This window comes from Pleurodeles waltl, chromosome 5, assembly GCF_031143425.1.
Source record: "Pleurodeles waltl isolate 20211129_DDA chromosome 5, aPleWal1.hap1.20221129, whole genome shotgun sequence".
Taxonomy (NCBI): Eukaryota; Metazoa; Chordata; class Amphibia; order Caudata; family Salamandridae; genus Pleurodeles; species Pleurodeles waltl.
The window spans coordinates 478,586,691-478,611,912 of record NC_090444.1 but is presented as its reverse complement, the minus strand read 5'-3'; the positions used below and the strand labels follow the sequence as shown (position 1 = coordinate 478,611,912).

Genomic DNA, 25,222 nt, shown 5'->3' with positions numbered 1-25,222 from the left:
CACTTTAACATTAATGGAACCCAGGGACCCCCACTGAATCATCATGGGAACCCGGGGACCCCCGTACGAGTCATTACTGGAAGCTGGGGACCTAATGTGTCAATATTTGTTAATATTTTTTAATTTTCTAGGCTCTTGCGGAACCCCTGAGAAGGCTTCGCAGACCCCCAGGGGTCCCCGGACCACAGGTTGCGAACCACTGGTCTATACCATTAGCAATTGCTCTGGGTAGATTTCCAGCCTATGTCTTTTTCACCAACTGTGACACTTTAGACAGAGTCCTGCTTTATGCAAATTAGTACTGATCTTGCCCCTCATGGAAACAGTCCATCTGGAACTGTCAGGAAAGACCCCCTTCTAGAAGGGAACACAACCAATCCCAGGCCCATTTTGGTCCTGTTAAGCCTGGTCATTGAGCTATACCTTGGATCCTGTGGTGCAGCAAGCAAGGGCTCCACGTCCGGGCATACCTTTGGCACTCAGGGCATTAAGCACACAAAAGTTGATCAAAGGAATGATTGCAAATAGTCTCAAACACTGACAAACTCTTTGGGAAGTACTGCAGCCCATAGATTTTTGCCCACTGACTATACACACACCAAGCGCGCTGACAGCCGTGCTCCTTTCTCACACTGAAGGAAAAGGTAAGAGCTACAAAACGGGAATAGGTCTTAATGTGTCCCATTGAACTGAGGTTTAATGTTCATGGTATGCTGTTGTTCTTTGAGTCACCACAGACAGCTTAGGACTATGCCGAGGAAAGGGAAAATCTGAAATAGAACCCAGAGGCAAAAAAGGCGGAGACGTTGACATAATTGAACATTGATCCCCTTGCAGATCAATGTGAGGAAAGGGAGCTGGAGCCCACCTGCTCTAGGGACGAGAGAGGGTTGGCTGAAGTGGCAGTCATTCCTAAACAAGAGAGCCAGACTAAGAACGTGACCCGCTTTTAAACACCTTGAACTGTGTTGCACGCATTTTTCTTGAGCATTCTTTTTCCTTGAAATTCTGCTCACACTGCTCCTTTCTAACTACACAGACTTTTGCCAGATTTTAGATAATATTCTGCACTGGGTGGATGCGGAATCAGCCAAAGGAGTCGGGCCAACAACTTTCCGGAACTGCTATTTTTGTGTGTTTTACTATAGGGATAGGATGTTCAGTTGCACAGCTCCCCGTGGGTAATCAGCCACACCGGTGGAGCCTAGGGCATGCATCAAATGACAGATACTGTGAGTTGGAGATGTGTAGGGTGAGATGTGTAGGGTGGAACGTGGTGTGTTGGAGAAGGGAGGAGTTTGGGTTATGTTTTCTTCAGTTACGCATGACCTTTCAACAGCAACACAACAAAAAAGTCAGAAACAATCACCATGTAACCCCACATGACCAATACATCTAAAGATACTTTTACAAATTATACACATTTTTGCAAACTTTTACAAATTTTACAAATTAAACTTTTACAAATTATAATCTGGAAGTAACAGTTTATTCATTAAGACCAACAGAGGGGCAACGCTCATAACGTCCAAACAATATGGGGCAAACTGTTACAGAAAACCCACTTTATGGACAGAAACCGTCCCTTTCTTTTGTGACAGGGGTTCTCAATGATTGGGCATGCCAGATTAAAGAGGGAATCACATGGAGCTGCCATGTTATTAAAAAATTATCTGCCCTTCACACCGGTAGACTCCTGCTGGGACACCCACCTTCCTTGAACAACTTGGTCAGCTTTATCCTGCAATTCTCAACTGGGATACCAATTATGTGAGGAGACCTTAATATAATGCTCGACTGACAACCAGGTAAAACCGGGAAAAGAGCACCTCTACAGAGGGGGCCTTTGTACTTTGCAAAATTCCTTACTGCCACTGGCATGTGCGATGTATGGTGCCACCTCCACCCCAAACAGCGACAGTACACCTTTTACTTTGAAGCACATTGTTCCCAAGGGTTTAAAAAAAAAAAATGATTACAAGTTTTAGTACAGGTATCCCACCTTTGTAGGATCACGGTCAAACATAATCAGAGTACAACCCATGCAATGTCTATGTATCATGTCTTACCATAGGTCAGTCAATATGCCCCCCACCCCCACAGCAGTAACAGATACAAGACCCCCAAAAAGGTACATAAATTAATCATGCTTGCTAATCCCACCTAAGGAGGAGTCTGGTGGTATTTCTTCTGGTCTCTCTAAAACCACCCCCATTGACAAAGCCCAGACCAGGAGTTGTGTGCCACACTCTCACTACTTCAAAAGTCACAACCATTCCTTTACCCTTATCATCCCCATATTGCTTTCCCCTTATTCATGGGTGTTGGACAGAGTCACTAGTCTGATTAGTCCCTTCCCCAGTCTCTTCGTTCCTCTTGGGTGTATGCCCCTGCAGAGTTACATTCCCAGCATTTTGCGACTGTGTTTCTAGTAACCCAGCCCAGACCTCCAAGTTGTCTTGTAGTACTTCACCCTATCTGTGTAGTTTAATGTGGACTTCTTCGGCTATTGGCCATTCCATAACATCCTTCACCCACAGCCTCAGCGAGGAATGCCTCTGCCCCAAGCAACTTACAGCCATTTGCCAACTGCAAACATTTCTACACTATCTTACCCCCCCTTAGGCCTACTGACAAGTCCCAGCAAACACTCTTTGTACAATACCCCAAAGTCCAACTTTGTTGCAGCTTGCAATCGTGCCACCACCTGCATCTATCATGCATGCATTCCAGTAGATTCACATTCCATGTGTAAAAAAAAGATGCACCTTCCGCCCCACACCTGGCGCTGGCTGCACCCATATCTCTGTACATTCAACTAAGCCTGACCAGTGTTAAATATGTACAGTGCACAAAATTGAAATGTGCCAATTTAAACCTTGTGTTGCAGAAAAACCCTTGACCAACGCATATGTCCGTTTCCCTTCTCCGTCCGTCAATGGCTATGGCAGGTTCGCTCCCCATGCTGCGTGTGCCACTGCCACAGTCCTGGGTTTGTCCATCTTAAGTGATTTGTATAGTAGTGTTACTATATGGTGTGCCTCCTGTAATGAGGTAATAATGTCCCACTACACGTATATGGGTACAATCATAGATTTAATCTCTGTTGCCTCAGCCATCGATCGGTCCACCGTCCAACCGTCCTCACGCGTCCTCCTCATTCCATCTCGAATGACGAGATCGCGTGCAGTGTTTGCGTGTTATAATACATCACACATCTCCCTTTTATACAATGAACAAATTAATACAGAAATGATGTTCCCACATAACCATGACAACAAATAAATGTATAACCAAAACTATGTATACACCAAACATATCAACTAAACATCATATCAACCCCACCTATCCGCTAAATAAGTTTAATACAAGCTATCACACAACCCTATAAACGTCAATTTTTTTTAAATGAGAACATAGTCTTTAAGATGTCCGGGACTTATCTTCCTTCTACCACTTCTCCTCATTGCGTTCAATTCATCAGTATCATGTCGTCCCTTATTTTGTGTTCTTGACCCAACACTGTCTCTAACTCCTCTGGACCTTTCAGTACTAATACCCGTTTCCACCATCCCTTTCAACCGAACCACTCTGTTCATGTTCCATATCTTGCCATCTGAAGTTTTTACAGCATTCTTGAAAAGTTTAATCACATGAAGAGGTCTAGTGAACTTTGACCACTCAAGACATCCAACTGGTGGCTTCACCTTCACCACATCACCCACAACTATATTATTTTTACACACCCTCTTCCTTGTATCAAATTCTTGTTTCCTTTTCTCTATGAGCCTTTCTTCTCTATCTCTCCACTCCGTGTTCACCAAATTATATCCATTTTTTATCCACTCCATCCATCCAGGAGACAACTTGGTATTAGGTATCCTTTTCCTAAACAGTTCAAAAGGGGATCTGCCAGTAGTTGAATGTGGAGAGAACCGATAGGCTGTAATCCTTTTCAAAAGTTCTGCACGCCAACTCAGAGCATTCACTTTTGCGAGTTGAATGCTTTCCTTTATGTACTTGTTAAATCTTTCAACTGCACCGTTGGTTTCTGGATGATAAATGGCTGTTTTCTTATGTTCGAATCCCACCTTCGTCGCCAAATGTAATGAGGTAATAATGTCCCACTACACGTATATGGGTACAATCATAGATTTAATCTCTGTCGCCTCAGCCATCGATCGGTCCACCGTCCAACCGTCCTCACGCGTCCTCGTCATTCCATCTCGAATGACGAGATCGCGTGCAGTGTTTGCGTGTTATAATACATCACACCTCCCTGCTGTTAGTAGGAGGTGTAGCATTTCCATCTGCCTGGGTGTGTTAAGAAAGTCAGTCCATATCCCCTGCACAGTTCTCGCCAATAACTGTTTCCAAGGTTAGATAATTTCCTAATGCCTGAAAATAATTTGACCTAAGTTGGTTGAGTGCAGATGTGACCTCTGATCAATGAACATCAGAACTCACCACATCAGGTGGTCCAGAATGCAGACGAAGAAATGGGTGCTGCCTTGGCGTTTGGTGAATGACCAATGAAAGATTTACAGCCTTTGTATCAGACGAAACAGAAGAGTACTTTGCACATAACAGAGGCTCAGCTACCTCCCAGATTCCATTTAGGAAGAATTCAAACTCTTCATCAGAGCCCATGGCAGTTAGATATGTAGTAGTATTCAAAAGAAGTCAGCAAGAGGAGGTGGTTCTTGCTATTGTAATCCCAATAAACCCAAAAAAGAATCTTGAACTACTTAGGAATGCAGATCACCAAAAAAACAGAAGTGACGCAGACTTTAATAAACAAGGCTTGGGCCACATGGCGGACTCCCCAAATCCATGTGCATAGGTGATCGAATAAGGTTAGTAAGATGCTGTTCAGGCTTTGCCAATGTAAAGAGAACATAAACAAATCAACTACACACAACACCCACATAGTCACACAGTTATAAGTACCCAATTGGTTGCACAAGCATTTGCAACATACTACCAACTACTATATGCCAAAGGGGCCGAACCATGCTTCAGAAATGTATAAAAGACATCCTAGTGAAATAGCTCTCCGAGGAAAAGAAAGAACTACTAGATGAAGAAATTAATGAAGAGGAACTGTCAGTAGCCCTAACTGATATTAAATGTTGGAAGGTGCCTGGCCCAGCTGGATTCCTGCCAAGTTCTTCAAATACATCATGCAAGCAACCATATATCTTGATGCAATGCTTGCAGAAGAGACAATGATTGGTGAGCTCCCAATAGGTCTACTTATATGAGAAATAATCGTAATACCCAAGTCTGATTGACCACAACAATTATGTTCATCCTAGTTCCTGATTTCCTTAGTCAATGTTGAAGTCATAATCATCACCAAGGTATCGGCTACTCACCTGCTTGGTGTGACAGGCTGTCTGTTACACCCAGACCAACGTGGTTTAATGACACAGAGATCTACGAGACATGAAATGAGATGCCTTCTTAAAGCCCTGGTCCAAGCAGAGTGACTAGAATGCTTATTAAAGCCTGCTAAAAGTAGATTTATAAAGGGCATTCAATTCTGTTGAATCAGATTACCTTTTTGCAATATTACAAAAGATCAATCTAGGGCCCAGATTTTGGGGTTACGTACATCACTTAATGCATTGATCTGGTGGCTAAACATTCAGATTGGAGGGATAACCCTCAAAGGCCTTTCCTGTACTTAGGGAGACCAGGCAAGGTAGCCCCCTATTAACATTGAGATTGGTCCTCTGTTGTAATTAATGAACTTCTGAGGGGTTTCACATGGATGTCTGAGGTGGAACAAAGACTGCCCGTTATGCAGACAATTTACTTATATCTTTGCATCTCCCCAGATGAACTGGACGTTAGAGCCTTGAAAATACTCCAAACCTTTAGCAAATTCACAGGCTTAGACATAACCCAGTCAATAGTTTTCCTGATTACAACTGAAGTGCTAACTGTTCAGTGGGATGCGGCATGATGTTCACCTGGGTGGGGTTCTGACACTTAAGTGTCTATATTGCCAGAGACAGAAAACACACATGGCAGTGCAACGTTGCAGACCCAGATGTCCCAGCAACAAAGGAATATTGCCTCCATGTACCCACTCCTATTATCATTGAAGGGGAATGAGGCCATATTTGAAACAGTACCTCCTACCATGCCTATAGTACCAACTTTAAAACTACCTATATGACATTCAATGTGAATTCTTTAACTCTCTTATAGCTTTGATCCTTCCTCTGAGCTTGGGGGCTCACCAAAAATTGCCTTGACCAGATGCTATGATTCTGAATATGACACCCGAATTGTGCAGCAAGTGTGGTGCATATTATTGTGCCACACATCTAAGTATAAATGAGTGGCGTAATGACTCCGATGATGACCCCACTTCCCAGCAGAGAAATGGACAAAGGGAGATATTAATCCACTGCATCCCTTCTGTGGCAGGAATGTTGATTCAACCTCCCTACTTGTAATGAAAACAGTGATAAAAGTATGGCAACAGACTTTACAAAGGGTAGGCTGGTACAACTGAGTCACAAAAGAAACCCCAGTGTAGTTAGGTAATAAATTACACCAATTCAACACATTAGAAGCCTTTCATGGATGAGATAATATAGGGATTTCAACGTTGGGTGATGTTATGACTGGCACCACCACATACTCATTTGCAGCCGAGTAGTCCAATATCAACATGCATAAATGTCAATTCTTCAAATAGTTACAATTAGGATTTACCTACATACTCACATTAAAGTATTCACAGAACCTCTTGATTTTAATATCTTGGAGGCAAAACTACTGATGGAAAGATAGGGGACACCGGATTATCTCAAGTGTATAATAATCAGTGGCGATAGACACACTGGACACCTTCAACACTCTCAGACAGTTATAGGAGGGAGATGATGGAACTCTCACTAACAAAGAATAACCAACCAATTTTGCATCATTCAACCTAAAAATCTTTACCAAGTATATTTCATGCAACACTGGCTGTGGTATATTGGGAAAATTAGCTGGCCCAATTGCCTAAGATGCAGAGACCAACCAGAGACCTCCTCCACACAACATGGTGATGCTCCTAGATTAGACAATTCTAGGCAGGAGCGAGAGACATACTTCATGAACTGACTACACGGCAACTCGGGTAGAATGGTAAACAATCTCCTGCACAGACCCCGTGACTTAGACACTAACAGAAATAAACTAGAATTGATAAACCTAGGATTTGTAATCACATAAAGAGATCGCAAAAAAATTGCGGAATAAACAGCACCTGGTCCTATGGCAAGGGTGTAAGGCATGGGCCACTGCATGAAGCTTAAGACCACCACGAATACATCCTTGGAGTGTCTGCAAAACATAAAAAATCTGGGGCGAATGGATGGATTATCATGGAATTGTGGGAGAACTCAGTGCTGAAAATGGGTGATGCAATTAACTCAGCAATTAACTCAGCATGACCATGTGTCAACATTGAGCCATAATTAGATTAGAAACTTCAAGCATGACTAGCTTATAATTACTATTTATTCATGAACAATCATTGATAATGTGAGGTGTTACAGCTAAATTGACATAAAACATTACAGAAATAAATACACCAAACGAAAAGGTTCTCAAAAACAAAAGAATCAGAATACTCAATACCTTGCTAATCAAACGGATGCCTAATGGTACAATGGACAATAGGGTGGTGTAAATCACTTCAGAGTAACCTGGGATCCACGCAAGAACACATGCAGGCATTCCTAAAGATTCTGGAAACTCTGCTGTGATGATCTTGAAAACTGATCATATCGAAAAATATATGCATTCAGGTCCTTGAAGAAAGTGTGTAGGGTGAGGACATCGACAACTAAACAGTTCCATGTCTTGAGCAAAAGGCAAAAAGAGTCAGTATGAATGCAGTTCACAAGCCAGAGTAAAATTCAACAAGCTCCATCAACAACCAACATTACAAGACTGAGGAAGCAGTAATACAATTTTTGCACAACTAAACACTTTTCAAGGATTCTTCTGTTTCTACTTAGAGGACATTTTCTCTGTAGCCCTCCATGGGGCCTTCAATTGCATTTGGTGACTGAAACTGCAGTGAAGGTACAGAGGACTTTCCTTTTGGCACTCCTTTATAGCTTGGAGACAGAAAATCTTATGGCATGGTGATTCTGTTAAACATTCCCTCGATAATGGGAAATGCAGAAGAAAGAAAATACAATAAGACCATCAAGATCTTAATATACTTGTAGACTTATCGGGGGGCAGAGAGGGCCATATGATTAAAAGGCCAATGTGTCATGAAGGATGATACTCATATTTGTGAGTCACTAAGCATTACAGAATTAGAGACATTCACCAGAAAAAAAGCCATGACTATATCTTTTTGGTAATGATATGGCTCAAACTCAGTTTATATTTATTTCTGTGATCATTTGGATAGATCGGAAAGGTATAAGGAACCAATGCTCAGGTGATGCTTTGCTGGCCTGGATACTCCTAGGTATATCATTTGAATGGTCCTATGGGATCACATCTTGTGCTCAACCATCTCACAGAGAACACAAACCCACTAATTAAGTTGACTGATTAGCTTTTTGTCTCAGAACTTAATTTTAGTTTTGTTCTTTTCTTACTGAAGTCTTGCTTGGCAATGGTTGAGGAGAAGGAAGTATTCTCATTCCACACACTATGTCACCTGGTAGATCAACCCTTTCTTAGCTCATCTCTAAAACAAGATAATTATAACCCTGGTATTGGGCTCTTCAGCCATACTAGGTGACCATCCAACTGGTCCCCACAGAGAACAAGTTACTTACCTCCTGTAATGCTATTTGTGGTGGATACTCTAACTGCAGATTACTCAACATGTTAGTATTGCCCAGGTGTTAGAATGGATCCTGAAAAAAATCTAAAGCAGTACACTGTTTTGCCCCGGAAATGATGAACCGAGGTGCATATAAGTGCCGTCCATGCATGCTGTACTTTAAGGAAACGGATCACGACTGGTGATTTGAACAAGGACGGCAAATGACAAAAGGATCATCTTCAAACTCCTGATCCACTCTCACAAGGCACAACACCGGCCCTGCCTACCTCAATGAGCGTCTCAACTTCCACGTCCCCACCGCCAGCCTCGCCACCGTCCCCCGCATCCACCGTACCACTAATGGCGGCAGCTCCTTCTCCCACCTCGCCGCCAAAACCTGGGACTCCATCCCCATCAACCTACGTCTGACCCAGGACCTCCTGACCTTCAGGAAGCATCTCAAGACCTGGCTTTTCGAGCAGTAGCAACCCCTTCCCCCCATAGCGCCTTGAGACCCTATCGGGTGAGTAGCGCGCTTAACAAATGATTGATTGATTGAATGTAAAAAGATTAAAAAAGAGCAGACAAATGACCTTTCACAGTGCTCCAACAAGTTCTTACTGGATCAAAGACAAAAGAAACAAAAATACATCTGACAGTTTGGCCTGCAAAGTGTTTGTCTGGCGGGTACCGCACCAAACAATAAACCAGTCCTAGTGCCCAGCATACACAGATTTCATGGAAGGATGCATGACTGGCAGGATAACAACCTCGAGTGAGCGAGATCAAAAGAAATCTCCACAAATAGAGGTACAAGTGCGCAGACCAGGATGCAGGACCCTGCTGTGTTGCTGCTATATAAGATCATTCTGAAGCGGCAGCTTGATAAGGAGGACAGATGTTGATGCCGAGCAGCTCCAGGTACCACGCTCTTGTGACCCAATCAGGAGCTACTAGGATGACTTGGGACAGTTTTTCCTGATCTTCAGAACTAGAGCCAGGAGAGGTGGAGGCGGGAAGGCAAACAGGAGTCCTGATCTCCACTCTGGGTATTATGTCTACATAAGAGCTCCTCCTTGGGAACTCCAGTGGACAAAAGTGTTGGCATTGCACATTCTTGGGGGTGGTGAAGAGATAAAGCCAGGTTTCTCCCCATTGCTGAAGACACCCTCCCGGCACCTGTGGGTGCAACTGCAATTTATGATCTGCTAGGCGTCAGGAGCAGAGTTTGTCCGGCCTAGTATTTAAAGACTCAGCCAGGTGGTTCACAATCATGGTTCTCCGCGGACGAGTCAGCCTGTCCTAGAGGCAAAGAGACTCCTGTCTCAGGACTCAAGACCCAATCCCGCTCTGCTTGTTGCAGTACCACACGGCAGTGGTGTTGTCCATGAGAACCTGCAGCAGCCTCCCCTTGATGGCTGGCAGGAAGGTCTTCAAAGCCAAGCGCAAAGCCCTGAATTCCAACAGCTTAATGTGGAGCGGGATTTTCACTGGACACCAGACTCCTCTCATCTCCACCTCTACCAGATGGCCTCCTCAATCAAGTAGCAATGCATCCGTCACCACTATAAGGCTGGGTGGGGTAAGGCGAGGGTGTCTGCTGCTGGTCCAATAAAGTTTGAGCAGCCACCACTGCAGATATTTTTCAGTCTCCTCCAAAACTTGGATTGAATATGATAACTTCCCCTGGAGCTGTGCCCACTGAGACATCCCATCCCATTGTAGAACCCGCATATGTCACCGGACATGGCTGACAAACAGGATGTAGGAGGCAAGAAGGCCCAGAACTTTGAAAGCCACTTTTACTGAGATCTAGGACTGACTCGGAAAGATCGGGATCCAAGTCCGAACGCCCTCAACTGTGCACTACAGGGGAAAGGCATGGAATTGCACCATATCCAGGGTGTCTACCATGAACAATAGCATCTGTGAAGAAGTCAGGTGTATCTTTGGCCTGCTGATAGTGTATCCTAATGATGTTAGAAGGTTCACCATCATTCTGAAGTGGTCTATAACTGCCTGGGGCAAGCCTACCTTCAACAGTCAACTGCTGAGGTAGGGAAAGATTGGAACACCCAATCTGTGGTAAGCCCACCTTCAACATTCAGTCACTGACGTAGGGGAAGACTAGAACACCCAATCTCTGAAGGTTGGCTGCAATCACCATAAATAACTTTTATGAACACCCAAGAGGCACTGGGAAGGTCAAACAGGAGCACCACAAACTGAAAATGTTCCCAACCTACTCTGAACCACAGTCAGTGTCTATGGCCCTACAGCATAGGAGTTTGGAAATAAGCATCCAACAGTCCAAGACAGTTTCTGTCTGCCCAAGGTCTTGGAGACTGTGTGGTAACACAGTCTCCAAGACCTGGGGCAGACAGAAACTGTGGAAGCACTAGCATCTTGAATTTGTCCTTTCACAGAGGGGAATTGAGAGAGTCAAGATTTAAAATACGACGAAGACCTCCATCCTTTCTGAGCACAAGAAAGTAGCTGGAATAACACCCAGCTTCTATATCTGAGGCAGGAACCTTCCTTGTGGCCTTTTTGTCCAAAGGGCCATTATTGGCTCCTTGAGAGGGCCCTCCAGCATTTCACTTAGCCCAGGGGAGGTGGTGGTCCCCGGGGCCAGGGATTGGCAACAGACCCTCTTCATTCTTTTATGTCAGCCATGGGGAGGTAAGGGTGCCAGGGGCTGCGGGGGGCATTCTAACCCCAGGGTGGTGGCAGTCCTGGTGTTGGAGGGGGGTGAGGGGGTGGAAACACACACAAATGGCCCACCGCATTTAGACATGAGTCCTGGAGAGGTGCCGATCCCCCGGGCTGCGGGGAGGCCAGGCGGCCCCGGCATTTAATTAGACATGCATTCTGCAATTCATGCATGTAATTAGCCTCACATTAACAATTTGACATGCCCCCAGGACATGTCCCCAAGATCTGGCCCACCCGGCAGCTGAAACAAGTGTGGGAGCACCCGCTTGTCTTTTTTTTTTTTAAAGAAATTCAGCAGATCCACAGATCTGCTGCATCCCCGTCAAAAATTTTAAATATATATAGGCTTTTTAGAATTTTACCAATAAAACTGATGTAAAGTACAATGTCACAACCCTTGTACCATGTCATCCACTGGTAGTATTTGTATTATGCTTGCTAGATCAAGAGATATTCACTACTTCACTATGTATTTTTTTACATTCATTTTTCATCCGTCTCAGAAGTAAATGTAAAGTACATTCAAATCATTACAATTCATCGCGATTGTGCATGCTATCATGGCGATTCCTAATGGAAGCCTTATAGATTAACCCTAGTCCATCAAATATACAAATTATATTCCCTAAAACACCTAGTCCTTATACTCAACAATTTATGTCCTTTCTCTTTAAATTCCATTCCATAGATGATAAACCAAAGGAAATGGGAAAGAAAGAAAGAAAGGATTGCGAGAAAAAAAAGAAAAATATAAGATTGGGGGACCCAAGCAATATCAATCCATTGCCATATTTCTATCTTTTTCTTTTTACCTTACCATTTTACTTCAGAAATTTAGTACCCAGGTTAGGATCTGTTCTCCCCACTATTGCAAATTCTCCTTCTAAGTTCCTCAATATTCAGTTATACCGTAAAAAAACCACATCAATGAAGTGCAAATACTATTAGATGGCAGTATGGTCAAAACAAGTGCTCCTTCCAAATTTCTTCGTACCTTAGTACTTTCCACAATATGCAATGAACTCATTGTTATGGCTACGTGCTAGGTCAGTAAAGGTGCAAGTCTAATAAAGTGCAAATGCCACTAAAAGGAGATTTTCTTCCATATTTTTTATTGCTAACAGTTCTTGATATAATGAGCTATCCATTTCAAATATTATTTACCATGCAAGGTCATTAATCATCACCCTAAAAAAATAGTAAAATGCACATGCCTAAATGTCATCCTCCCACATGAGCTGCTGTTCCTTATCATATTCCTCAAAAAAGATCACAGAAAGGTGCTATTTGAATAAAGTTAAAGTACGACACAGTGCAAGTGCAACTCAAGGAAAAATGTCTTTCAAAGTTCATCATGTTTAGAACCTTATCATGGTCCTTTTTAATTTTCATTACCATCCTAAGTAATTCCAATGGACTTCCTACTTATGAACAACAAAGAATGACCAGTCTACACGTGGTTCAACTACATGAACCTGCATGGCTTCAACCCACAATTTTTAACCATCACAAAGTAATACAGATTCACCCTCAACAAATTCTCCCTCAAGGAACACATCGCCAAGAAAACCAGGACACAATGGTACCCGATCTCTCTCCCGATAAAAAGGGAAACCTCCATATCACACATGGATGGAAGCATTTTATTGCTCTATGGCCTCTAAGAAAACACACTGACACACTGAAATGCTGCAGCATACTTCAAAAGACTGAAAAAACATGACAATATAGCCACTACCCGTATGAAGAAACCCTACTGGCTCAGCTTGCATACATGAATCACCTTCAAGACTAGATAGATCTTCAGGCCTACCAAGAATAGCACCTGTGTCTATCTTGCCTACAAACTAAACATCTCCCCTGGATCACGACACACCTGCACTTATGACAACATCAGAACTGAGATGAAGAATTGCAAGACGGAAAAAACAGGAAACAAGCCTTCTCTTTCCCTCCCTGTAATTATTAGGATTGCCACAAGAGTGAACCTGCTTAATGGACCACTACTTTAGTGAAAAAACAATTCTACTAGTCGTTTGCAAATAATATGCACATTAATGAAGGGAGATCCATTGATGTGATGGGCTATTGCTAGCCGTAAGGGTGATAACCACCAATTTACAAAAATTCCCAGCTACAGGTCAAATCTTCATGACCAACGTAAATCTCTCCAACTGAAAGTGCAGCTAAAGCTCCAAAGCAATACCACCAGGATCAGCGTCTAATCAGAGACACATGAAAGGGTCTTATAGGCCCATGAAGATCATCAGTCCTGCTAGTCCGACCTGGAAACAATGACAAAAGACCAGAAACAGCAAACTCTCTGTTCCATCCAGCTTCTTGGAAACACGCTGGAGGGTAGGGAGAATTTCTATTGCCTGGCAAGAGACAATGACATCAAAATGTCCTGCAAAATATCCAAATATAGCTACCTCCTAAAAATTCCAAGATCCATAACATACAGGTCAAACAAAGATCAGTTAAACCTAACATCTAATTTCAACAAATTTCTATTTTTCGAAAGATGTATAAGGAAGAAAGGGATCTGAAAATGGTCACTAATTCTCAGGGGTTGAGTGTTGAGTAAACCACGTGTCAATAGAGGAGACATATGATAAGTAATGTCCAGGGAGTGACAACTGGATATTTTCCTGTCCGTAGTAACGCCTCCACTGGAGCAGGATGAAACGCCAACTAATAACATCTCAGAAAAGTATTACACAAAGAATGAGCCCAACATATCACAGCGAGGCTGGACACCAAATGCCAGGAGGACATAAAAAATAGGCTCTACAGAGGTTCACAGTAACAATAGAGTGGAAGGACATTAAGGCCCCCACCACCAAGGAAAAAAGGGTCCCGTAAAGGAAGCCACAGTCAGCTTCCACCCCAGTGTTAATAAACATACCTGAGGGACTGGTATGTGCGACTCACCACAATATACTCTGCTCATCAGAGGACGCTCAACATCTAAAGGGGAACAACATCCTATACAATCAACATGCCTACCCAAATGATAAAAATAAACAACATAATACATTCAAGGATGTTCCTGGTGTCACCTTCTCAGGAAGCATCTTCAACAAAGGGAGGAACAGGACACAGACTGCGTAGACTGAATGAGTACTTTATGAGCAAATTTCTATTGTTCTGATCAATCCCTTTCTAGGAGAACACTAAGCAGCAAACAGGACTCAAATGAGCTCCCACAGGTAAATACATCTGCTTCCCTTACAGGTTGGCACAGCTACATATTCATCAAGCCAATTCTAGTGCTCATGGGGAGCAGCCAAAGGAAGCATGACCTAATTCAAGACACTGAATACACTTTGTGCTGCTCCTTAAAGGGGGCTAGTGATCAAGCACCAATATTCTGAAAACAAGGTAGATGTCACGGAACCAAAGACAAAGCGTGCTCCTTACAGCAAAAAAGGATGACCTGTAATGCAAAAGAGCAACGTTGTATAACCTGAACACCATCCCATCTCAGGAACGAAAGAAATTGCCACCAAACAAGGGACCACAAGAGCATGCATGTCCAACCATAGGTGAAAATCCCATCAAAGACTACTGGACACCTATCTAGTAAAAAAGACTCCCATAGAAAATAAAGAAAACGCAGTCGCACCTGCCCACCCTAAGGGCTGTGCTTAATGTGGTTAGAAGAGGACAGCACAACACCATGGATTTGCAACACAATAAACCTCTGCACAGACTGAACACGAAGAGCATCATTCCCATGAACACAACCACCACTCCATGCCCACTTCTCCAGTAGGGATTCAATAAGGTCTAAAACAGAATGCTTGTAATGAAGAAAATTGTTGCTTCTGGTTACGGCACCCTAACAAGACACACTTGCTCTATCAGCCACTGGAAAACAGAAGCAACCAGTGATCAAAATGGGAGTGTAGGTAATGCAAGTAACGTCACAGCTTTGTAAAACGTCCAAAACTCACATCATCTATGGCTAAGCTCACAACAGTTGGTAAATCCACAGACCGGCTCTCAGTACATGCTGTAACAAATTCATTTTCAAGAAGGGAAGGTCAACATGTTATAGCAGTAAAAACCATCAAAGGCTGCATCCAGGACATTTGGCTGACCATCACCATGGAGATTAGAGGAGTTCAACCAGGAATATCTATGAAGGAAGTCAAGGACTCATAGATCTGGTCACTAAGCCCATGTGTCAAGACCAGACTCCAGAAGCTGTCTAACAACCACAAACACAATCAAAGTGGCCTCTTATATAATTCAGCAAGAAACACCCGCTAGCCATCTCCCATAAAGCATGGAAGCAATGCACTAACAGTCACAAGGTATTACAAAAACTAAGAGCTCACCATTCATTCTAGCCACAAGAATTACCTGTCAGTTGTGGAAGGAAGCAAACTACCACTGCCAACATATAACATCGGGTGCCTATAGCTGGGTGAGAGGACAAAAATGCCAGTTCTCCTGGTCAGTTGCTGACAGTACACCAGGCAGATGACTTGCTCAGGAGCTAGCAGATTCCAGTCCAACAATGCCTCATTAAAAAGGCAATATGAGTGGTCAGTCTGTAGAATGTCAGTCAAAACGTTGTTTATTTACCCCAGTTAAGGGTCAAGATAATTCCAGGACCTCAGTTACCCTGCTCAACACTTCTTTGAAACGTATAAAGTCAGCAGGAAGGAGCTGCTGGAAGGCAATTGGGACTAACTGCACCAGAAGAGCCAAAAATATGTAGGTTCTGAGACACAACAGGTGAAGCTCCTCCTCAAAAGAGTCTGAACAGATCGAATCCACCTCAGCTTCCACCTTTATGGTAACAACATTTTCAACTGAATTTTGTGCAAGAATCTTGGGACTCTGCCACATTTGTCCTGGGAGCAGAGTTTGAGACTGTGCCACAGACAGTACCGGTCTTTATGCTGACAGAGAGGCTTGGCATCAAAAGAACAGCTGCTGATGCAAAGACTGAAGAGGCATCTTGCCCATAAGCAAATCTGGCCGGGGTGGAATAGACAGCAGATACATGGTCAAAACATTGACAGGCTCCATGGGGCCTGAATACCTACCAGAGACCGTTATAAGAGATTGGAGCATAGTTAACAGAGGCTCAATGACAGCCGCTTCCTCATCCGCAACAGCACAAGGAGAGGGAAAAGCCATAAATTAATCCTGTGATTCAAAGACTTGTTCCTTTAACAGAATCGACATCCTGATGAAGAAGACTCCTTCCTAAACTTAGACTGAGATGACTTCCTTTGAAAAACATCCTTATTATTGAATCTATCATAACCAGATCACAACCTGCAGATACATCTGTATTTTACAGCGAATACGAAGCTTTCACCAGACATTCCTTGAATGTTGAAGGCAGCCAGTGTGGTCAGGAACAGGCTGAGGTGCTCACAGAGCTCATGCATTGCCTGCTCCCGAAGAAGAGTCTCAGGAATGGTTTGAATGCCACTTATGTCAACCTACCTCTTCTTTGATGACACAGACCTATCCACTGCAACACAGAAACATTAAGGAAAATTTTATAACTGAGAGCAGCTTAAGATCTTTGTTGAAAGACGTGGAAAAGTACGCAGCTGAGGTCAGAAGGTCTGGATGACGCCACATGCAGATCCATGACGTCACACCCAGGGAGGCCCCTGAGTAGACCTGAAGCTGTGTTGCTACCTACAGGTACAGAACAGCTATTTCATTTTTTCAGGGTGCTGTTTGGCACCTAGAGGGAATCCAAGAGGTGAGGAGTTTACCGGTTGAAGTAGCCACCAGAACTACTACATACAGGTTGCCGAAATACTCTAGAAGGCAAGTGATGAACGCTTTTTGGAATGTCACCCAGCTATGGTTTCCAAAAAATATAACCCTGTGTGAAGTGGTGTGGTTCTCTGATTTTGTAGATTAAAGAATGCTCATCATATTTTAGCATGACACAGCCCTAACAAATGACATACATTTAATTATAACATCACATATATGGCATTCGTACCGCATTTGTTAATCAATCTGACATTTAATTTGGTGTTTACAGTCCACCACTGTGCATACACAGTGAGCATAATACAAGTAGGAAAGCACAGGCATTTAATGCACTTATGTAGAGCAAATTAGTCAAATGCACATTTCACTGTACTAAAAACCATTTTCTTCTTTTGGTTTAATTACAAGTTCCTTTTTTTGAGGTCATTCAGATCGACATATTTGTCATCAAAGGAACATTTAATCAAAGTGCTAAGTACGGTTTCTTTAACATCTTCGCTATCTAACTGTGGCTCTGTTGAGATCAATGGAATAAATTTGCCTACTTTCAAAACAAAACAAAATCAAACCTGGTTCAGCATGTTCGAGGGGTGGGGTCTTTGCTTCGGTCTCTTCTTCAATTGCCCCTGGAGAAAAAGGAAAAATACATAGTTTACCTTCTGTGCACTCTGTTCGGAAACTACCTTTGATGTAACGGTCTGTATTATCACATTCATTGTTTGCCATTACAAGTACTGTATTTCAGGGGCATGGCCTGGCAACATGCCTGACATGTCAATTGTTAGTGCTCCAATAGAAGCCCTCGAATATCAAGCAGAATCCTGCATAAATATGTAAATTACAAACCCCAATAAAGCAGATCGGAATGGCAAACTAGCCTACTGTATTAAGTAAGAAAGAGCATTCCTGATCCCATTTTTGGTGGGCTGAAAAAATGCCCTACACTACAAGACAACGCCAAAAGCGTAAGTAGTGCAAGGAAGTTAAAAATTGAATTTGTTTTTCTGGCAAAACCACAAACTTTAGAACTCTGAAGGGTATGTTTTAAGCACTGATTGGCTGAGGCATGATATGAGAGAAAGTTATTATGTGATATTGTAAGCAAAGTGTGTCTACAGTGGTGCAAATATAGGAACGACCAAAACTCTTAAACCCACGTAAAACAATAAAACATTACACAGCTGCTGCAAAAAAGTAGTAAAAGCCTCAACAAAGTGCCTATCAACAAAAGAGACGAAACAGTTGTTTAAACCCTCGCCAACAAACCTACTCATTGTCATTCTAAGATCCAGATCCAACCTGGAGAACAAAACAGATACAATGGCAATACAGGTTAACTTAACTGCACTGACGTGACTGAAGTAGCAAGTCGAAGAATAAATGGAAGCTGCAACTTAAAACGTATAATTCTGAAACAAGATTAATAAATTATATGAAACAACCCAAATACCCTGAAACGAAGGTGGAAGAAGTGGAAGGTAGCTCCCGGCAAAATAATCTCTGCTTCACACGACTTCCTGTGGAAGCAGAGATCAGATAAGATGAACTATTCCTTGAGAAATAGGTATTAAAACTCTACAGCTAAAGGAAATAGCTTCCTTTTTGGTTGAGCGAGGGCAGAGTGCTGGCTCTATCTCCACCTTACACAAAGGGAACCGTTTATCACCATCCTAGTCCACCTAATCAAATTCAAGGACAGGAGGGGATACTTCATCATCTGCGAGGAGAGGTGACGATACCATCTGAAGGATACAATATCATATTATATGTGCAAGAACTAAGACATGGTGGTCCTTAACACAAGTAATCATGGGGTACTTTTACCTATTCTTTCCTCATAGACGGGTATGGGTGTCCATGCAATGGACTGCTTTAGATGTTTCCTATTTGACAGAACACTAGATGTCTTCCCCAGGTTGGCCCACTTCACCATAACATGTGGTGTTCCACAGGCTCCAAGGATAAATCCTAACATCATTGTTCCTTAAATTCTGCATGGTGCTAATTGAAAATGTTGTGGCTGGCTTGGGTATTTATGCCCAAAAGTATGCTATCACTCAATGTTATCTACGGGTGTCGTCTGCTGTGAATGTGCACCACTTGTGAGGTGTACTTGCTGTTATCATGGGTTGAAGGTTGCTTTATTTTGTGAATAAATATCCGATATAAACTATTTTTCTGTTGATTACCCACCTCTTCTTCCCAAACATTTCAATTGATACTTGCCCAATGCCTGTTCCTATAGCGAAATATATGTGATTTAGACTTGACCTCCTTTCTAAAGTTTAAATCTCACATAAATATTCTGACTAAAACATATACTTACCACCTAGTTGCTTTGAGCTGTAACAAGAATTTCCTGGTTTCTTTGGATTCAAAGACATCTGCCAGTCTCTTATTCTTTCTACATTAAATGGTGATCACCTTGTGGCAGACATTATTTCTAAAAATGTTCAAATCACTCTTTGCATGTCTAATTCCATGCACACTTGTATATGTCACGTACTCCACCCCTGATTATATGTGTGCTTCCATTGTTTAGAAAACAAAAGAAGCCAATCAGCAAACTCAGTCATTTAAATTAGGATTGTGAATATCAACCATGTGAGAAGGGAGACCACTGAGATAACTACATCAGGAGGAGGAATCTACAGTGCTGAGTTGCCGATTCTCATTTCGTCTCATCCGTTTAGCATTACAATATCTTTCTAAAGTATGATCAGACGTCAAGGAAAACAGATAAAAGGGTATGGAAGGTAAGCCATTTAAATGAGGAATTAACATGAGTCTGGTCACATCTAAAATAAAATGTACCTGCAGGATTGGCATAAGTTGATGCACCACAGAAAAATTCATATGTATGTTTCATTCCACTCTGCTAAGCAGTCGCTACCTGTTTTAAGGGTACTTTAGGTACAGTAGCGCTTAGTTGCTTTTAAGTTTTTGGCATGCTATAAATTCATAATGTATAAGATTAATGTATAGTATGCTACTGAAAACTTCACTCTAGTTTCAGATTCCTTGCATTATGAAGAGAAGAATAGTTTATGAGTTTAGCTATATTACTTTTTCAGGTGAATTCATTCGTGGTTAGATTAGTCTGTGGAGAATACGAAAATACTGCAGTAAAAGTTTAATTTAAGGCATGCATTATTCATATGTCTTATCGTGCTCCAGCATGAGAGAAGCGCCAGGATTGCTTATGGGAATTTGCTGGAGCCTGAGAGACCAGTTCGAGGAGGATATTGGACATCGTGCAGCAAGCAAGGTGTTTTTTTTTCTTTTTATTTACACCCACCACTGACCTTGCATGCATGCACCAACACCACATTTGCCACCCCCCCCTTTCTGCCTACATGTCTGCCATCACTGAAGGGTACGGACCCACTCAAATATTAATATCGGGTGATTCACTTTAAGAGGGATCCAGAAAGGTTGTCCTCTATTACCAATCCTGTTTGCTGTAGCTAGAAACCCCTGGATCAACAGCTCACGTGGGACAATAAAGTTTTACTTTCTCCCAGAAAACCTTTCATGGCTGGTTCGATTCATGTAGCGGGTATATACTTTTTATGATATACATAGAAGATAGAGTGCAAGAATGGAGATCTAACCTTGGTTGGAGAAAGAGAGTATGAAAAGTTTAGAATATTAGGTAAGGAAAATCCCAGGCAGAGGTTTCGGAGTATAAGCTTATAATGGAGGAGTTCGAGATAAAAAACGTATTTAACTAACAGAACATCCTTTGATCTCTTTTATTAGGAGGATAAGTGGCAATTGTACTTGTGAAGTTACCAAGGCTAATGTTAATTAGGATATTGTTCAGAGAGGATGCATCATCCTGGAACGTTCCTATGGTCTGCATGAGGTGACAGGTGGATAGATGGACTAACAGAAGACCCTTTTACATCTGCCGTCGGTCTCAAGCGAACAACTCTCCTAGAAGAGATGTAGACAAGCCAAACAGGCAAAATTACAGAATACACTGGAAAGCTCCCGTTAACACAAATCAGCAACATCTGAAATTAGGATAAAATCATCTTATTACAAAGTGATATGAAACTATGCATGCACAGATACAGACGCCCTCACTCTACATTCTCCACTTGCCATGGGATAACTATAAATCATTTTGGTACAAAGTTAAAACAATAGGATTCTCTGAGATTGATACGTCACTTGCCTACCTCACAAAACTGCAAACACCTAGCTATATAACTGAAGGAGACTGGGGATGCAGCATTTTAGAAGGGTCGGATGAAAAATAAATGCATGCAGTAAATTATATAACAGCATGATAGGTAAATAATTTAAAACGTACTTTTATCATGCATATATTTCTAAGATTAGTACTGCAGTAGCCATACAGCAAGCAAATTAAAAGGTGAGTGATGATTTAAAAGTAGACATGAATTTACCATGAACATCTACACATTCACTGATGCAGTCCGCCTCTTGTAGAAAGTTGTTTTCATTGCCTTTGCAGCCACCATAGAAGAAATGCATGCACGTGCCAGAAGAGACATCGAAGTACCAGCGAGAGAAGAGACCCTTGCAGGGGCCAGTGACAGGGGGCGCTAAGCAGTGTTCTGATTTATCACAGGAACACACAAGAAAAATAAATGTTTATCATATCCATGGAGGAAAACGTTGAAGCATGACAGTACTAACTGAAAGTAGCAACTAAAATGTATAGAATATACTCAACAAGCTTGTGAGAACAAAAATGTACATTTTAAAACAACATAGAATTACACAGACATTAACAAGATGAGCAAAATGTTACGTTATTCCTGTCCTAAAGCCACGTCAAAATCCCATTACACATGGTGTGTGCATTTAAAAAGAAAAACAAAAAAATATGAAGTGTTCTATTTCATTACACAATTTTGGGTCGTGTCCTTTGTATTGGAAGAACTAAGTAGCATTATAATTCAAGCAAAGTAGGAAAGCAAAAAATGCTGGACATACTATAGTGATACAAGCCTCTTTGCAACAACAACAACTTCACATTCCCCCACATCATAAGTCATTCATAAGTCATGTGTGTTATGTGTAAAGTGGCACAGCAGAATGATCTTCTCGTTTCAGTATGACTACCAATTATAGGAAAGTTACTTTTCAGGCAGGAGCAGTGGAAAGGGGGACTTCCTACATTATTTAGTAACTTTATGTCATCAAAGCTACAGCACTAGATATAAGGCGGAATTTTGGAGGCACATTTTTGAGCACTTGTCATTGCCCTAGACCTTGTCTTAGGTCTCAGATTGCTAGATTTAGAGGCATGAACATTCCCCAACAGCAAGGTCTTCCCTTAAATTGTTTTTTTATAACTCTTCCTGATTACGTCTTTCATTTCTTTATTTAAAGAAATAACTACACCTAATCATGCAAACATACAATCGCCACATTTGTGCTACGTGCATAAAGGTTATTTATTATTCTATAATACTTTGTCAGGACATCAATACTCAAAGAACTAATGCTCCCATGATCAGTTTTCGCCACTGTCACCTTGCCCTGCTCTCGTGCCATCTTATGTCATAGCAGGTCCCAGTTGCGCAGACACTTTGGCTGGCACTACTCTAAAATGGATCTCCAGCAAACGCAGAAAGGCAATGTAGAGTTTTGACTTCTTACCTGGTATAAACTGCTCATTGTTGTCCTTCGTTTCCGGTATCCTCGTCAGCTCAGGCCTTTCTTCATTAGGTGGCACCAAAGGCTGCTTTCCTGCCCTGGTTTGTTGGTCATTTACAATGTTAGCAACTTTATCCGCTTTAGCCAATTCCATGGTCTTTTTATCTATGTTGCTTTTCACTGAATTAGTCACTGTTTTTCTATCAGGACCAACTGAAAGAAAAAGAAAACACTTAGCACAGTTCTGAATATATCTCCAAGTAATACTCTCATGCCTAGGAAAGTCTATCTGAATCTTTCCATTTGTATTTTTCAGAGACCTGCGACAATATCATTAGAACATTGGATAAACGACACAACAGCCCCACCTTTTTAGCTGCCATCTTTCTGAATTAAAAGTAATTGTTGTAAACTTGTGGTCAGAGACCCCAGCAGCGCTGTCATGTGGACATATGCAAAACTACTGCTATTTTAAATCAAAGGCACAAGGCCTCCTTCCACTAATTAATTAGCTGCAGTGCTAGGTCACAATATTGAGGCTGAAATAGTGACTTGCAAAATTAATACATCTACAATATCGGTTACCACTGTACATCAAGGTTATATACAGGTACCTTGATGATATAATAATGGTCTTTGCTGTGGATGCAATATTTTGGCAGGTCGATATTTCAACCACAAATTGTGATCTAACACAGACAGTCACTCTCTAAATGAGGCCCCGTTTGATAGTCATGAAAAAATTGTTCAAAGGGCCTTCATCTGCATATTTGATTTTAACAAAGGAGGAAAGCCTGCTCCACGCTGCTAAAATATTGAGTGAAATACCAACAAAAACGGCAGAGTAGGACATATTTCATATTCGAAATATGGCAAATGTAATTACAATATTTTGCTAAAAGAATAATTAAAAAAATGTATTAATGCAAACAATTCTTACATTACCATTTGCATTGTTCCTACATTAGTGTGCACACTAAGTACACAAGAGGTCTTTGGCATAAACCCTTCTATTAATCCGTCGCTTCCAGAGTCTCTGCCAAGTACTGGCAGATGGGAGCAAAGGATTTGTGTATTGGGATGGCCACACATCCGAAGGTGGTTCGAATGGCAAATATTCATTACACTCCATCTTGGCCTGCCATTCCTTAGGTGTGAAGGACAGGTTCTCCACTGGGGCCGGTGGTATCTCTTTGAATCATCTGTAAATAAGCAATAACTGTCCATCTACTTTCAGAACTATTTTCGTTCTGTGACGAGAGGTGCTCGGTCAAATGCTAGTAAGTGGCATAAGGCACTTCCCAGGCCCTTCTGGATTTTACTGCCAAGACGACAGCTACAACGGGTTGTAATTTGAAAGGGTGAACTCGAGAGCCTCTAATATGGCGTAAACCAGGTTGGCTCCTTCACTTCCTATTTCTGACACAGTCTGTTATTCAAAAGGTAAATGGAATTTTTGATTTGTACCTTTTTTGAAACTATATGAATTTTACCGTACCCATTTTGGAAGCCATTTTAAATTCTCTGTGCATCTTCTCAATGTGTGCCTGGTAGCACTTAACATTCTACAATATGCCTTTGGATGTGCTATTAAGCCAGAAGATCTGATAGGAGGAGGAAAGACTTACAATGGGTTTGTCCCAAAAGCCCGATCACGGCGTTAAAACATCTGGACCGGAAAGACTAAAAATGTGTCTGCTAACCTGAGTTTCCACTACAGTAAAAGTGGGCATCTGTAGTGTGTTATGCTTCTTGTATGGAATGCTCTTGGATGCTGACCTAGGGAGATTCCACTTTCTAGTACGTGCTTCTCCTGGAGTCAGTTGATCCGGTGCTTCTTCCCTCAACGGACCTGTTCTTTGTACCTCTTACTGCAAATAAACCAGTGTATCCTATAATGGTCTGCAGCCTGACGTTACTTCAATTTGGCGACGAGCATGTGTGGATTTCGACGAACCTTTGTCTGATCCTTGGTTCAAAACTGATCCGGTGCGCTCGTTCCTTGTGCCTAGCCTGTGGTGCCTCCTGACCTGATCCGCTGTCGAGTGACATTTGGTGAAGTTTGATGTCTTCATTCCTTTTAATTTTTATGGGGCAAGTTTTTCCGTCCTAACACCGTCAGGACCGTTAAGGTGGAGCGCGCTGAGCTCTCGAGCATCTCTGCGACTGACGCAAGCTCCTCGCGTGCCTTTCCCTGGCAACGTACACGCTAGGGGGATTGTCCTGGTTTCTGCTAGCGTCTCCTAGGAGACGGAGACGCTAGCCATTAAGAAATTATTTCCGCGGAGACGCGGTGCACGAAGGCTG

The 25,222-nt window shown here is 42.2% G+C and overlaps 1 protein-coding gene across 2 annotated transcripts in view; it reads right to left on the bottom strand.

Moving 5' to 3' along the window:
* Window positions 1-25,222, bottom strand: part of LRP11 (LDL receptor related protein 11) — a 298,888-nt gene that overhangs the window by 42,159 nt on the left and 231,507 nt on the right. Inside the window, exons 5-7 of one of the 2 annotated variants that reach the window (XM_069234298.1) lie at window positions 22,919-23,128; window positions 21,697-21,867; window positions 17,848-17,904 (exon numbers count right to left, since the gene is read on the bottom strand). In XM_069234298.1, the coding sequence (XP_069090399.1) occupies window positions 17,848-17,904; window positions 21,697-21,867; window positions 22,919-23,128 (438 nt within the window). The remainder of the gene's footprint in view (window positions 1-17,847; window positions 17,905-21,696; window positions 21,868-22,918; window positions 23,129-25,222) is intronic. The other variant, XM_069234299.1, reaches the window with a different exon arrangement.